Source organism: Fragaria vesca, linkage group LG3 (assembly GCF_000184155.1).
Source record: "Fragaria vesca subsp. vesca linkage group LG3, FraVesHawaii_1.0, whole genome shotgun sequence".
NCBI classification, from domain to species: domain Eukaryota; kingdom Viridiplantae; phylum Streptophyta; class Magnoliopsida; order Rosales; family Rosaceae; genus Fragaria; species Fragaria vesca.
In genome coordinates, this window is record NC_020493.1 from 22,970,348 (window position 1) to 22,985,328 (window position 14,981).

The following is a 14,981-nucleotide window of genomic DNA, read 5'->3' on the forward strand; positions in this document are numbered from 1 at the left end:
AGACCCTTCTGCTGAGATTTCAGTTTCTAGGGTGGCAACATCTCTCTATCAACTATCACATTAGATAATGAACCAGAGTCTGTAAAATTCACCCAAATGTAACATGTAAAAATAGTGATCGATCTGTTAGCATATTACTTACATGAGCAACTATCAGAATAGTACTGCTTAACAATGCATCGTTTCTAAGTTTAGTAATCTTCCATTTTGCGCCAAATTGATTAAAGGTGGCTATGGAAGCTCTTCTTTATCATCATTTTGGCAAGACCCTTAATAATCAAGTCATGGACCTAAGCTACTTTGAATAGTTAACACCAACATGGCAAAGGTCTAATCCTATTTATATGAAAGATGGTATTAATTAGTTTGACAAGTATGGTTATGTGTAACCAAATCTTGAAGAACAATTTATGTGATTAGATCAATGAGTAATGAGCACTTGTTGGTTACTTTAGCAACACGGTGTTTGCATCTTGACTCTTTCTAGTTGGCTACGGAAAACTAGACACATCCCAATATATGTTCCCTAACTTCCCCGGAAACATTACATTATTTGGATTTGGAGAGGTTTACATAAATGAAGAGTTGAAGACTCTTATTCTCACCCACCTGTCATTGGCATCCTAATAAACATTGTATTTTACAAATCCTAGCTAGTACAAGAAACTCAGGTAATTGAAGCTTTAGTTTCAGTTGCTGAGGCTTTTCTCTATGCGAGACAACCTTATGTTTGCAAGAGACAATGGCATGTAGAAGATTAGAGGTCAAAGGTGATTCCAAATTGGTTATCGATGCAGTAAGTGACACATTTGCTACACCTTGGAGACTAATCAAGATAGTGAAGTACATTAAAACTCTTGGTACTCAATTTTGTACCTAATGCAGTAGTGATTTTTGAACATAATTCTGCCAACGGTATTACCTAACAAAGTCTTTATTAAGATGTCTCATTATCTCACGCTTTCTTCTTTGACATTGTAAATTTCGGGTTCTAGATATAAGAAAAACTCGATAACTATAAACTGATTTGAAATATGGTATTACTTTAGAGTGTATCATTTCTAAGTGCAGTAATCTTCTTTTGGAAATATGACCCTTTATAATCACGTCATGGGCCTAAGCTTCTTTTAATAGTTAATACCAACGTGATTAGAGGTATACCTTTTTATATAAAAGATGGTAGTGGTTAGTTTAACAAGTATGGTAATGTGTCACCAAATATTGAAGAACAATATATGTGATTATATCGCTTTGGCGATATGTTGTGTTTGCATCTTGACTCTTTCTAATTCTTGGTTATAGAAAATTAGATATCCCAATGTTTCCTTAACATCCCCTGAATCCTGCACTATTTGGAGAGAGATTTACATAAATCAAGACTCTTATTCTTACCCACCGGTGACTTTGGGATCCTAACAAAATACAAATCCTAAAGCATAACAAACTCTCCTTTTTCTTTATTCATTTCATTGTTCCTTTAATTTTACCCTTTTCCATTCATTTATTCAAAAAGAAGAAACATAGAACAGTGTTTATATGATTAAAGGAGTCTAGTGCAGCTAAATTTTCTGATTCTTCACATTCGTATAGAAACATTATCAGTTTCTGTGATGGAAAAGCTGTTTTTGATGGCTGAATGATCCCACATATATGCCTGTGCCATTGTCAGATTGGAATGGCTTTGCTTGATTCATTGTTGGGGAATGAAGCTAAAAGATTTGTGAAAAGGAAAGACAGTGATGCAGGAGAAGCAGGTTTGAACAATATGCATGTTCTGGGTGGCATCACCATTATGATCCTATGATTGTTGTATATCTCTACTATTAATTGTTCTTCCTCTTTTTATGAATGAGAATATTGAGGTGCGCATCTGGGTGCAATTAAAAACAAATCTTCGAGTAAATTCTTTTCCTTTTTAATATTTTCGTGGTGTAGTTGTTCATACTTCAAACTCAACTTATATCATTCTATTCATGGAGTAGCTACAATGGCCATTTCTGTTTTGTTTTGCTGATGATGATGGTTTTTGATAGTTTCAAGAGCTTAGCTTTACAATGTGAATAATGTAACAATATGCATTACTCTTATCCTCATTAACAACCAATATATTATTTACTTGATGTTCTTGGGTTAATTCCTCTGAGCAATTTTAGTTAAATTACTTAGATAGGATAGAACTATGACAAATGCTTAGTGATTAACCGACCTTAAAAGAAACCACAGCAGCTTATTGCTCAAAAATTAAGATTTACATGCTTCTAGTTGTAGTTATGATTCTCCAAATTATCAGGTAAAGCACTTGAAGAACTCAGAGGCTCTCTCTACAATGACCTTCGAACTTCAGAAGGCGCCAAGCGCCAACAGCAACGATTTTGTGGTCCGGTGGTGGCGATGACCTTCAATTTTGTGGTGTCTGTGGGGATCATCCTGGCAAATAAACTTGTACATGCCTTATCCTTCCTTTCTTGCCTTTCTGTAGTTGAAATATGCTTTTGCATTTTGTATAGATTTGATAATCACTATGTTTAGTACTCTTATGTCTAATTGTGTTTCTGCTTATTCCAGGTAATGGGGAGAGTTGGATTCAAGTTTCCAATCTTTCTCACATTGATTCATTATGTGACAGCTTGGTTGCTTCTAGCCATTTTTAAGACACTCTCAATTCTTCCGGTTTCTCCTCCGGCCAGAACTACCCCTTTCACTTCTCTCTTCTCTTTAGGTGCTGTCATGGCTTTTGCCTCTGGTCTTGCCAATACAAGTCTAAAACACAACAGGTTCTACCTTGGTATCTTGTGTCATCTATATATGATGTACAAAATTGTTACAAACTCAATATGTTACGTACTTTCCTCACCATTCTGCTCATTAAATGCAGTGTTGGTTTCTACCAGATGGCTAAAATTGCTGTAACTCCTACCATTGTTCTTGCCGAGTTTATTCTCTTTAGAAAAACCATTTCTTGTAACAAGGCAAGCTCAAATGATTTTGTCCCACTTCTTTGGTGTCACCTTCTTGTGAATTATTGTAAGTAGTCTTACTTATGCAGGTTTTAGCTCTAGCTGTCGTCTCAGCAGGTGTGGCAGTAGCAACAGTAACAGATTTAGAGTTCAATTTGTTTGGTGCCTTGATTGCAATCGCGTGGATAGTCCCAAGTGCTGTAAACAAAATCCTGTGGTCTAATCTTCAACAGCAAGGGAATTGGACCGCCCTCGCGTAAGACTTGATTCCCTATTATCCTCCTAGCTCTTTGAAGATGGTTAATGGTTAAGCATTTATCTGTCATGTATAAGCTATGAAGTGACATTTTATTTTCCGAGTGTAGGCTGATGTGGAGGACTACCCCAGTCACTATTTTCTTCTTATTAGCTCTTATGCCATGGTTGGATCCACCAGGAGTTCTACTGTTCCAGTGGAATATGAATAACTCAAGTGCTATTCTTATATCAGCAATCCTTGGTTTTCTCCTCCAATGGTCCGGGGCATTGGCACTCGGGTGAGTTCGTTGTTGTTATGCTATAGAGGAGTCTGGATGTTGTGCTGATCTGATATACTTGTCTAAAACTTAGTTCTCAGTAATTGCTCAAAGATTGAATACAAAATTCAAAAATCAAAATGGCGTCGATTTGGATACATAACAATGTGCTCTTATAAATTGTTTCTAGTGCTGTAGTATTGATATCCAATTCTCTTGTATGCAGGGCAACCTCAGCAACTAGCCATGTTGTTCTTGGACAGTTCAAGACTTGTGTGATATTACTAGGGGGATATTTTCTTTTCAAATCAGATCCAGGGTTCGTGAGCCTCTGTGGGGCTGTTACAGCCCTCGGTGGAATGTCTGTTTACACATCACTAAACCTGAAAAAACCACAAGACAATGTGACCAAGCAATCCTTACCTACACTAAAACCCAAAACCATAGACCAAGAAAGTGTAGTAGAGTCAGAAGCAAAGGATACCACAGTTGTTTGAACCAAGCAGGCATACAAATTTTGTGTATACATAGCTGCTAAAGAACATCTTTCACATATCTATACTCGGTTGCTAAAGCACACTGTCATTTCAGACATTTCACTTTAGTTGCATAGGGTTACATACAGCATGCAACCTTCTTCAGCACAAAGCCTGATTGCAGAATGCAGGAGCGATTATAAATCAGTTGGAAATCAGAAGTTCTATTGTCTTGTCACTGCTGTGGCATGAAACTTCTGAATTCTGTCAACTGCTTGGAAACTTTCTACTCTGAAACTTTTGACATGTGAAACTAAAACAAGATATTAGTAGGACTATAAGTTGGTTTATAACGATTTCATCATGAATATTTGAATACATAAAGCTTGAACATGAAACAGATCTTCCAAGGAAATGAAATGACACAAAATGCCAATTCGCATATTATACCAATTACAACCGTATGATCCATCATGTTTGCTATGATAATATCATAATATACAGGTGAGATATCGGAAAAGGAAAAATTGGTAAAATCCCACCTACTCTATGATCCTCTTAGTTTCCTATGACATCTTAAGAAATCACTAGTTTCAAAAGCTAAAATCTCATTTCCCACCAAGACTTTTCCTTTCTCAAAACACAAATGAGGAAGAACACTAGACAATAATGGAAAACCCAAACCTATCTTCTTCCAACTTCAGACGGTCAGCACTGACAATTCCCTACCACAAAAGGATGACATTCCAAAAATTTCTGGCCAGCATTTCATATTTACACTCAGAACAAGCCAGATACCAGATTCCCAGTTTATCTTCAGCCTCCAAAAGATGTGCTTTGTGTTCATTCCCCATAGGAAGTTCCCCTAAATCAAAAATTACTGTTCCAATTCATTTGTGCATGTTAAGGCTGCTGATAAGCAGCAGGTGGGGGTCCTATGCTCTCGGCAGCTCCAGCCACAGCCTGGGACTGTTGCAGATATGTTGGAGAAGCCATCGTCTGCCCTGGTGGATATAGTCCAGTCATGCCACCGTGTCCAGCATGGACGGGCGAGTACGTGAAGCGTTGTCCTTGAGGAAGGTTGTACAGAGAGCTGATATCTTGTCCAGGAGTATGAATCCAAACAGTTTGACCCTCAGTCTGCCAAAATATAAGGTAAGTAGGTAACTATTAATGTGTGGCCAAACAATTGACTATAACACAGAAGAAATGTGGTAGGATGCTGGAGAACAGCACATGTGATTAAACATATTCCAAATTTGATTATAGCAACTCCCTTAACAGATCAAGATAAATAAAGCATAGACCACAGATAAGGAATCAAGACCAACCAGCTGTCCTGCAGTGTAGATATGACTTTCTTTCAACTGAGATGCTCCAAGATCTTCAGTGTTACCAACTGAGCTTCCAGATGTAACTGCTGAACTAGGAACATAACCAGCAGGGGTGGTTATGAATGAACCACCGGATTGAATGTTATACTGAGCTGGATTTCCAGCATTGCTCCCTGCCTTGAACTGCGGAGGATATTTAATCCCAGCAGCAGTTGGTGCTGCTGGTGGTAAATATGCTGAAGGTTGTGGGGGAAAGCCATTGGGGCTTAAAAACTGGTGCATTGGTGGCAGAAAATATGGCGGGATATAGCCATATGGGAAATAATTAGCAGGATATGCGTGCCTGAAAACAGGAATCTGTGGAGAAGCAGCTATGGAGCTTGGCAGGGGTGGGGTTGTATTTGGGCTGGGAACGGAATTTCCAACCTACAATATGAAATATAGAGATCAGAAGCATGCAAGATGCAACAGCAACAGGCATATTCTCCTCAAGCTCAAGAATATTACAAAACACAACTAATTTACAACGCTAAAGGAAATTGAACGGCATCCAAAAATTGGATATCAGCATGAACTAAATTTTGGAGAGTACACTATCAGAGTACCATTATTGGATAAATATACCTTCCGCTCGCAACACTACAAATTTTTTTATTTGGTAGAAACTCATAATAAAAAAAGTAGATGACCAATGAAATACAAAAGTCCTTGTACACATTTTGAACAATACAATGCAAACATGGTGCTTAATACTAAGCTGCAAGTGCCAATACTACAATAGAAGAAACACTCTGAGCTTTCACCACAGAGAAAGCCAGCAATTAATATATCAAAATGTCACATAATCAAGAACTGATTCAATTGCTACTCGGATAATGAAAAAAAGTGAAAGCAGTGAGAGAAAATATTATATTTGCCAAAAAAAGTGAAAAATAACTTTATAGACTTGGTTAGCCAGCTTACAAAGTTTGAAACGCGAGGTGCTTCATGTGCCTGATTATCACGTCCTTCCATTTGTAGAACCTGGCTTCCAAGCATGGGTGGCAAAAAACCAATATTATAGCTGGGGCCATTTAGAGCACTGATGCTATGTGGAACTTCCGGAGGCAACTGCAAATCTTGCTTCAACAGTTCACTTTTGGAGTCTGAGTCAGGTATTGAAGAAACATTACCCTCAGAAGGATGTAACTTTTCAAGAACATTAGGTGAAGGCAGAGGATTCTCTGAAAGATCTCCTTGAACAGAAGAGGTTACACTGTCATTGCTGCACCCAGAGGAGAAAATCAAATAACATGATAAATAAGCAAAATTATAAAGTTTGTTACTAATAGGCAGCTAATATGAATATCTTATTGACGCTCATGCTTTCGAGTTTCAGCAGGCAACTCACAGAAGGACAAACTTCATATATGACTCAACTAGATAGCCCACCCAAAAGAGAAACAAAACCATTCACTGACCTAGGAGATGGCTCTTTAGTAACTTCCTCAGTATCCTGAGATGATTCTACACCGCACGTAGAACCATTGCCACCCGAACCATTAACAGATTCAACACTCGTTCCAAAAGTAGAATTAATACTTCCAAAAGTCAACATGTTTCTTAAGGATTCAGGGACCTTGATATGATTTGGAAAAGTAACAAGTTTAATTTCAGAGAGACCCGAGACAGGTGGCAACTGAGAAGAAGCTTCAACAGCAATGGTTTCAACCTCCGATGTGGCCACTGTTTCAGAAACATCAGCAAAATGAGAACGTACACTAATTGAACTGGCGAAAGATTCCAGGCACAAACCGCAATAGACAACGACGTGTTAAACAAAATACCACAAAATCAAAGAAAATCAGACACTAGCAAAGACAATCGTTATTCGCTATCATAATTTACAAGAAAAGAACACATCCCAAAATTAGACATTAATCAGGGTAAACAATCTAGGGATACAGTTGCACGGGTCACACAATGAAAAGTTTTGGAGTCCTCAACATATATGTCAGATTAAAACATCCACGCATGCGGTACATTTTTTACAATAAGGGTAAAAAGCAACATTTAGACTGATACATGTTACAGTACCTTTCAAAGGATCAGTTGACTCTGGCTGTGATTCTCCATTAGAATTAGATGGCAGAATGAGCCGAGAACCATCATGAGTTGAGGAAGGGGGTTCTGACGACTTAGTATGCCGATTCTTTCCAATTGCCTTTGCAGTCGCACTTTGAGTCTTTTCTTTGATTACTTGATTATCAGAGTTGGAGGCAACATTTTCACTCTTTGGCAACTCTACAGAATCACCAGAAATGTCTTTGTTTTCTTGTATATGGGTTGATAAAGAGTCTGAAGCAGATGAGTAAACACCAGAATCCGCTGGAGAAGTAGCAGAACTAGTAAGCTGCTCAGATGTTGGTGTTGGGGCTTTGCGTTGATCCTTTAAACCAACAACAGGTGTAGATGCCACAACGACAGCATAACGAGGTGCTGTAGCAACACCAGCAGAGGATTTTGGAGCAGAAACATGACTAGCAGTCCCATTTGACAGGCTTTTAACCCCGTTTGGAACGCCAGTTGACACCCTGATACAGGAATATAAATTACAAATTATAAAAGTACAGTAGCAGTCCCATTTGACAGGCTTTTAACCCCGTTTGGAACGCCAGTTGACACCCTGATACAGGAATATAAATTACAAATTATAAAAGTACAGGCAAGTGGTTTTTCATAGATTCAAAGCCATGAACTAAAATTTGCTTACTTTGCGATTGGAGCCGCAGCATTGTTTTTAGTTTTCTGCTGAACTGGCATAAAAGAGGACAGAGAACCTCCATCTGCAACATGACTGGCTCCATTTTCCCTCCGAGCAGAAGAATTCCTCCCACCACCAGCATCTAGAAAGTTCATATGTAAAATGAGTTAATTAACCAAATAAACATATCCAAAGAGCATAGAAGCAATTACAATATAAATACACACGCATACGTAGTAACAGAAAGTTGAAAAGGAGTACCAGAAGAATAATTCCCTTGGCTGCCACCCCTAACCACTCGCCTATGAGCTGCTGGTGCTGTCCTCAAATCTTCAGGTGTTCTGCCTTTCACGTTCTGCAAAAAGTAACAATATTGAATTATACACAAACTAAGCAAATTACACGTAAGACATAAACACAAATAAAAAGAAGATAAACACCAAAATTAATGTCATCAAACAGGACTCCGGATAAAAAACTGTGTACTATTTTGAATTTAAATTAATAATTTAAATTGATAGACTAAGTAAAGCCATGATATAGAAGCGTATTCTTCAAATAGTTGCTGCATTATGCAAAGTGAAATCCAAGTGCTGCTAAGGTTATTTCGGAATTAAGAGCGCAATCTTCATCAACAATACCCCGGCACTTCAATGGCCAGTATTTACCCATACCACCAATTGAGAAGTATTCAGAATTAAAGGACCACCAAGCTTGTAAAACCAAGTTCAACATGTTCTAACCCAGTATAAGTACATTCAACAACGTAATATCATTTGCACAGTAAAGATGTCAAATCCTTGTGGAACTTTTATAAGAGTGCAAAACTTTACCTCTTTTTTCCGTTCGCGTCTCTTTTTGACCTCATGAAATGTATCTGTCAAGCCAAAGGATGTGCTCATTATTTCCAGTAATAATATTATATGCAGTTATTGTAGCATATAGAATATGCATGAATAATGCAGAACAAAGATGAGGAAGGACACACGAAAGAGATGGACTAAATAGCAAATCCCTAATCAAAGGACAATTAGATGAGAAGTCTGTTTCCTTTGTGACAATATACGAACCCAAATGATACTCATTTTCTCATGTATTTAGTTCACATGATATGCATTTCCGAAATGTAGCAAAATATATGCTATACAGAGAGACACTAGCAGACACAAAAGATAAAACAATAAAATCCATAATCATTAGACAATAAAAGAGTGATACAACTCAGACACATAAATCATATTCCTTAAGGGGTATATGCAGCCAAAGATAATCACACCTCCACATCACAGAATCAACATCTTAAGCTTAGGCTAGGTGACCATTCAAGTGCCTCAAACCAAAAGAAAATCTTCTTCAAGTCTTGAAAAGAACCATAAAGCTTCCTCATTTGACAGAACAACAACCTACTTTACCCCATTCTTGGGGTAAAAAACTAAACTTTATCACCAAAACCTATTAGGTTAAACTCTCAGTACCCAAATTACCAAAACAAAAACAGTAAAACATCAAACTCTAAACCCTATACCACACACAGCCAAAGCTTCCTCCTTTACCCAAAATCATGGTAAAGATTTCAACTTTCACTTCATATCTCCAAAACCCACCAAAACCCATCAAAGAAAAACCAAAACCCAGAACAACCCAGCGATCAATGAAGCAAACCCAACAAAACCCAAGACCCAAAACCACAAACCCACAAAGACCCATCAACCCTAACCCTAATGCAAAACAGAGACATAGATATTGCAGAGTACAAGAGAGAGACTAATATGTATACCTAAATACAAGAGCTTCTGAGCAGTCTCGTTGGGATCCATAGCGCACTCCTTGAGCACAGCGTAGATTTCATCGTCGCTGTGAAGCTTCTTAGTGATCTCTCTGATGTTTTGGATCGTGCTCTTTACATTGTCTGGGATTGAAACCCTAGTAGTCTCCCCACCGCCGCTCATGTTATGTTTGCAGACACAACAGAGAGAGAGAAGAGGGCAGAAGTGTTTTTTGTGTGTTTTGTTTTGGAGAGAGAGAGAGAGAGACTTGGAGAATTGAGAGGCAGCTGAAATAATAATTGGACCCTTCTCTATTTATATTAATCCAAAAATCTGAAGATTTCTCTCTTTATTTTCTTTTGGGGTGAAAATTTTGAGGGGGTGCCTACATGGAAAAGCTTGAGATCATATTTTGATTTGGTTGTTGGCGACAGAGAGGGGCAGAAAGGGCAAAGAGAAGAATAGAGAAACAGTGACGGCCGTGAGAGGGATGGGATTGTAATGTAATCATTCTGACTTTTATGCATCATGTTGAGAAATGAAGATGTTGTGTAATTACATATAGAGAAATGACGAGATATCAAGTGAAAATGCGATTTTTCTTTTGGGTTGTTAGGGTTTTACAAATTACAACAACATAATTTTCACTCTAGGTCATTATGATGGGTGTTTCCATAGATTAAAATGCTTTTATCTTTTTTAAGTAAAGCATAAACGGCTGACATGCTACGCCACATATGGATTATAACATTTAATAATTTCATATTCGCAATTAATATATTGGGTCAAATTTTCATGTACGAATGTTGGAAAGAAATAAACATTATAGGATAGAGTCACTTCAAGCGGCCTAATAGTTTTTGTCTAGCTGGGTGTTCTCCCAAACCTAGATTTGAATCCTGAAGTTGTCAAAGTAGTTAGGCACTATGCTGCAATACATATTTAGAGCATTTCACATAGGTCGTGGACTTGACTTTTGGGCCTAAGAAACATTTAGGGTATCTTAACATTAAAAAAAAAACATTATAGGATAAATACCATAACCAAAGCTACTTAAAAATTTGATTTCATGTGTTTTCATGTGTCATGAGTTTGCATGCCATAAGTATGTGTGGTGGTCCTTAACCGTGAAGTGATACAAACTTTACATCAAGTATTATTAATGCAGCTCATTATCGAAAATCATAATACCTGGACTATAAATTGTGCCATAGATGAGTTATGTGACAATGCATTTTCTTTTTATATATACTTCGAGAGTCAGCTAAACTAAAGGAATGAATAGACAATATTTACGACCACAATAAATACGCACAATAGTTCGATCATTAATCTTTAAGTTGACACTGAGACATCTAATTGCCGAATGACATGTCTTAACCCCAACAAAAAGAATTATATCTTATATCACCATGGTAAGTTATCTTTCAGCAAAGTAGTACACTTTATCATGAGTTCCATCGTTCTAATTCGATTTTCAACTTCAGATCACAACACAACACCACATCACATCTCTTGACACCATCAAAGGAGTAACTAATGGCGGCTGCATAGGTTTAAGGATTATTAAACACATTTTGATAAATGATAACAGCTGTTATGGACTCCTAAAGTTTCTATGTAATTATGAGGTAAGTTTCAACAATATGGGTTAACTAGTGATTAAGACAAGTTTTTGTTTGGTATTAGAAAGACTTTGTAGCTCCCAAGGACATTACTTTGCCACACATGCACAAGCCATCTTACTATTCAATAGCGACAAGTGTGACCCGTGGATCATCTTTTTACCGATAATGTCCCAACTTAACTACCTTTAAGGTGTTGAGTTTTAATCACAAAAGGCCTGGTACAATTAAATATGATTCGTCCACTTATAAGTTGTATTTTATTTGTAATTTTTCTGATGTGGGATCTATTTCTCTTCAATACGTCCAACACGCCCCCTCACGTGTAACCTGACTCAAGGTATGCACATGGAATGAATTGCGACGAAACAAACCAAGGGACACTTGGTGACAATCCAATCAGAACTTTTCGATGGCGAGATAAGAAGCCAAGACTAGGCGAGAGATTAGAATCTCAGACTGAACGAGAGAATGAACCCAAATCGGGCCAATGAGAATTAGAGAAGTAATTGGAGAGGGACTCACTCTGATACCATGTTAAACAGCGACAAGCGTGGCTCGTAAATCATCTTTATACCGATATTGTCCTAACTTAACCACTTTTAAGGTGTTGGGTTTTAATCACAAAAGGTTTCGGTATAATTGGATATGATCTGTCCACTTATAAGTTGTATTTTATTTGTCATTTTTCTGATATGGAATCTATTCCTCTCTAATACGTCCAACACTTGCAATCTCTTATGCAATTGCACATGAACTTATTTGAAAGATTCCGAGCAATTTACAACAAGAATGAGCTACATCACTTCGATTATAACCCATTTGTCAATACCATGGAAAGTTGACAATCGGTGATCAACTCGAGTTACTGCACCATCATTCAAATTTACTGTACCAAAAATAGAGTATATGATGATCAAGAGTAGCATACATACATATCCCACCAATATTGATGTCATTTCATTGCATGAGAATGAAAGATGGAGAATATGATACTCTTATTTAGAAAATGTTGATATGGGATGCGAGCTGAGAAGGTGATGCTTTGATTCAACATGAGAAATGACACATGTTTGCTTAAAGTTGAATACTGAAATCTTGATGGGAAAATTCAATAAGCTTTTATCGTGTAATATGTTACTTATTTGTCGGTTCTTACGTGCAACTATAGTTTTTGTCTATACATCAGCTTTTCCCATGAAAGTATGGAAACAAAGAGTTTAAAGTTCAAAAATACCGCGACCTCTTTTCCTCTAATCTAGGGATAAGGTTTTAAGGGTGTGCGACGCTCTCCCATCATCCATGGCAGCGACATCTCCATTACGAAGAAATTTATGGCAGCCTCTGCTGCATTTGTGACAACAAGTCTCACATTCAAGCTCTCTATGCGCAATCAGGATGAGCCAGTCGATCTAGGGAACCTACGGTGTCCCAAGACATGCTTTGTAGCCCAACACTTTTACATGGTCGGAAGGCTGAACACCACCCGTGCAGTCGTCTTCGACACTTTCAAGAGCGTTGTTCGCTCAATGTGGAGAATTTCATCCTTATGTGGAAGTTCAGGCAAGAGGAGATCGTTACCTCTTCACATTCATCGAGTCAAGCGTGGTGGTCCTTGGGCCTATCAACATGTTATGATCATACTCAACGATTACAATGGTTTTTCAAATATCATAAAAGTGCCCTTGGATTTCATATGGATCTAGGTTGAAATCATGAGTTTTCTGGCGACGCTTTCCACCGTAGCAACAACGAGACTGGTGGCGAAGACCATCGACACAGTCTTTCAAATTAGGGTTGTGTTGTGCGAGTTTGCATCACTCTACCCCTTCATCAGTCAGTTCGCCTGGATCGTCAAATTAGGGTTTCTCATAATGATGTATTGTTGTGACATACAAGTATGAGAGACTCCTTGGTCGATGCTGAACTTGTGCTATGATTAACCGTGGATGAGAAGCTTGTCCTCGTGAAGCAGAGGAAGATCTTAGGCCAACTACAACCCTGATTTCGGCTATAACGTCACCGACTATGGTGTTTAGGGCTAATACCCTCAAACCCTAAGTGCTCCTTCAATGCCATCATTAATGTCGTCCCTTTTTCCCAAAGAGCCCAAAGAGAAGGGACTAATTATGATAAGAGAGGTACCGTTTTTTCCATCACAGTTAATTTTCTCAGTTAGATTGTTGACGTGGTCGTTAAAAATTACAATGTTTTAAACGGCTACGTTAGTATTCTAATAGAAAAAAATTGACGGAAAAACTATTTGGATGAAAAATTGTGACTTTAAGGACCATTTAGATTAAAATAAAACCATAAGGACTAAACAGATGTCGACTTCAAATCACAAGAACTAAACAAATTTCAATTCTTTTTTCAATTATTAGATGTAGTTCACATTAAGTTTCTAAACGTTGTTGGCTTGAGTGGTTCTCGGATTCTCTTGTTTGACCATTTCAATTGTGATGATTTTATATCAATGGTAGCAATTCTTTTTACCTCAGAAAAAAAAGGTTTAGATATCAAAATGATAAATTATATATTTCTACGGTCCATTATCCTATTGATACATTTTAGGGTTCAAAATGACAAACGATTAACTGTTCGAACAAAGAGACAAACAAATGTTAGATTTAAAATGGCAAATGATGTATTAGTTGCATTCACTTCAATCTTAGAAACATCGGTAAGACAATCACACAAACTTTTATCATCATTGTATGTTTCTTATTCTCAGTCTCGTGATGTATAACTCCAGGTTTTGTCTACGCACTGAAAAACAATAATTCACATAAAATTTTGAACAAGGATACATATGTCTGGATTTAAAATATTTGAATTGACTTGAACATTACAGACCCAAATAGAAGAATTTTACAAACTTTTATCATCACAATGTCAGTTATGTGAAACGTACAACTTTGATTTTTGTTCTATACATAGCCAAACAATATTCAGTTTTTCACATATACAGTTTAATGGGCACGTAACTAAACATTTTGTATTAAATAGAGTTCTTTTATTTATTTACCAAATCAAAAATGACTCGAGGAGTAAGAAGATATTTTACGATGCCAATGAGATTTGACTCAGTTGACAAGGGCGTGCTAGTGCTGGAACCCTTCACCCGAGTTCAATCATTTGTTGCAAGCAGGTCTCGTTTGGTTGGTAATATGTAAATTCTTTTGTGAAAATCCACGATGTGTAAATTCTATTATGAAAATCTATACTTGGAAGGTTGGTGTGACATATACATGCATGCCTTAGGTTCTTCAAGATTAAGGATACAAGCTTACCGTGATGATGTTGGTGTAATTTAATCAAGTTCTGATATAAACTTTTATGGTACCCCTGTTGTTTCATTTTGTTTAAATATTCACACTTCGATGTTTGAAAATGGAAAACGAAATTCCAACAAAAGGGTAAAATAGTGGACGGAAACTTCGCTGTGAGGGAGTGGTAGATCCGACATTTCATAAACAGGCATCACTTTAATGTGCAAATGGTAATATATAAATTATTATATTCACCACCCAAAACCCTAATCTCCACAGTCTCTCTCTCTCTC

At 37.4% G+C, this 14,981-nt stretch overlaps 2 protein-coding genes across 2 annotated transcripts; one reads left to right on the forward strand and one right to left on the reverse strand.

The window, feature by feature from the left end:
• Window positions 1-1,427: 1,427 nt before the first annotated feature.
• Window positions 1,428-4,029, forward strand: LOC101305736 (uncharacterized membrane protein At1g06890-like). Its single transcript, XM_004294876.1, has 7 exons — window positions 1,428-1,754; window positions 2,291-2,442; window positions 2,566-2,774; window positions 2,876-2,969; window positions 3,047-3,213; window positions 3,323-3,493; window positions 3,699-4,029. Exons 1-7 carry the CDS (start codon window positions 1,637-1,639, stop codon window positions 3,967-3,969), a joined length of 1,182 nt encoding a protein of 393 aa, XP_004294924.1. The 5' UTR covers window positions 1,428-1,636; the 3' UTR covers window positions 3,970-4,029.
• A 288-nt stretch (window positions 4,030-4,317) lies between these two features.
• Window positions 4,318-10,079, reverse strand: LOC101306025. The gene is made up of 9 exons (XM_004294877.1): window positions 9,803-10,079; window positions 8,859-8,902; window positions 8,287-8,380; window positions 8,035-8,167; window positions 7,359-7,855; window positions 6,743-7,007; window positions 6,246-6,546; window positions 5,280-5,708; window positions 4,318-5,088 (listed from the first exon to the last, which is right to left on the reverse strand). The coding sequence occupies exons 1-9, from the start codon at window positions 9,972-9,974 to the stop codon at window positions 4,852-4,854; spliced, it is 2,172 nt and encodes a 723-aa protein (XP_004294925.1). The 5' UTR covers window positions 9,975-10,079; the 3' UTR covers window positions 4,318-4,851.
• Between the last annotated feature and the right edge of the window lie 4,902 nt (window positions 10,080-14,981).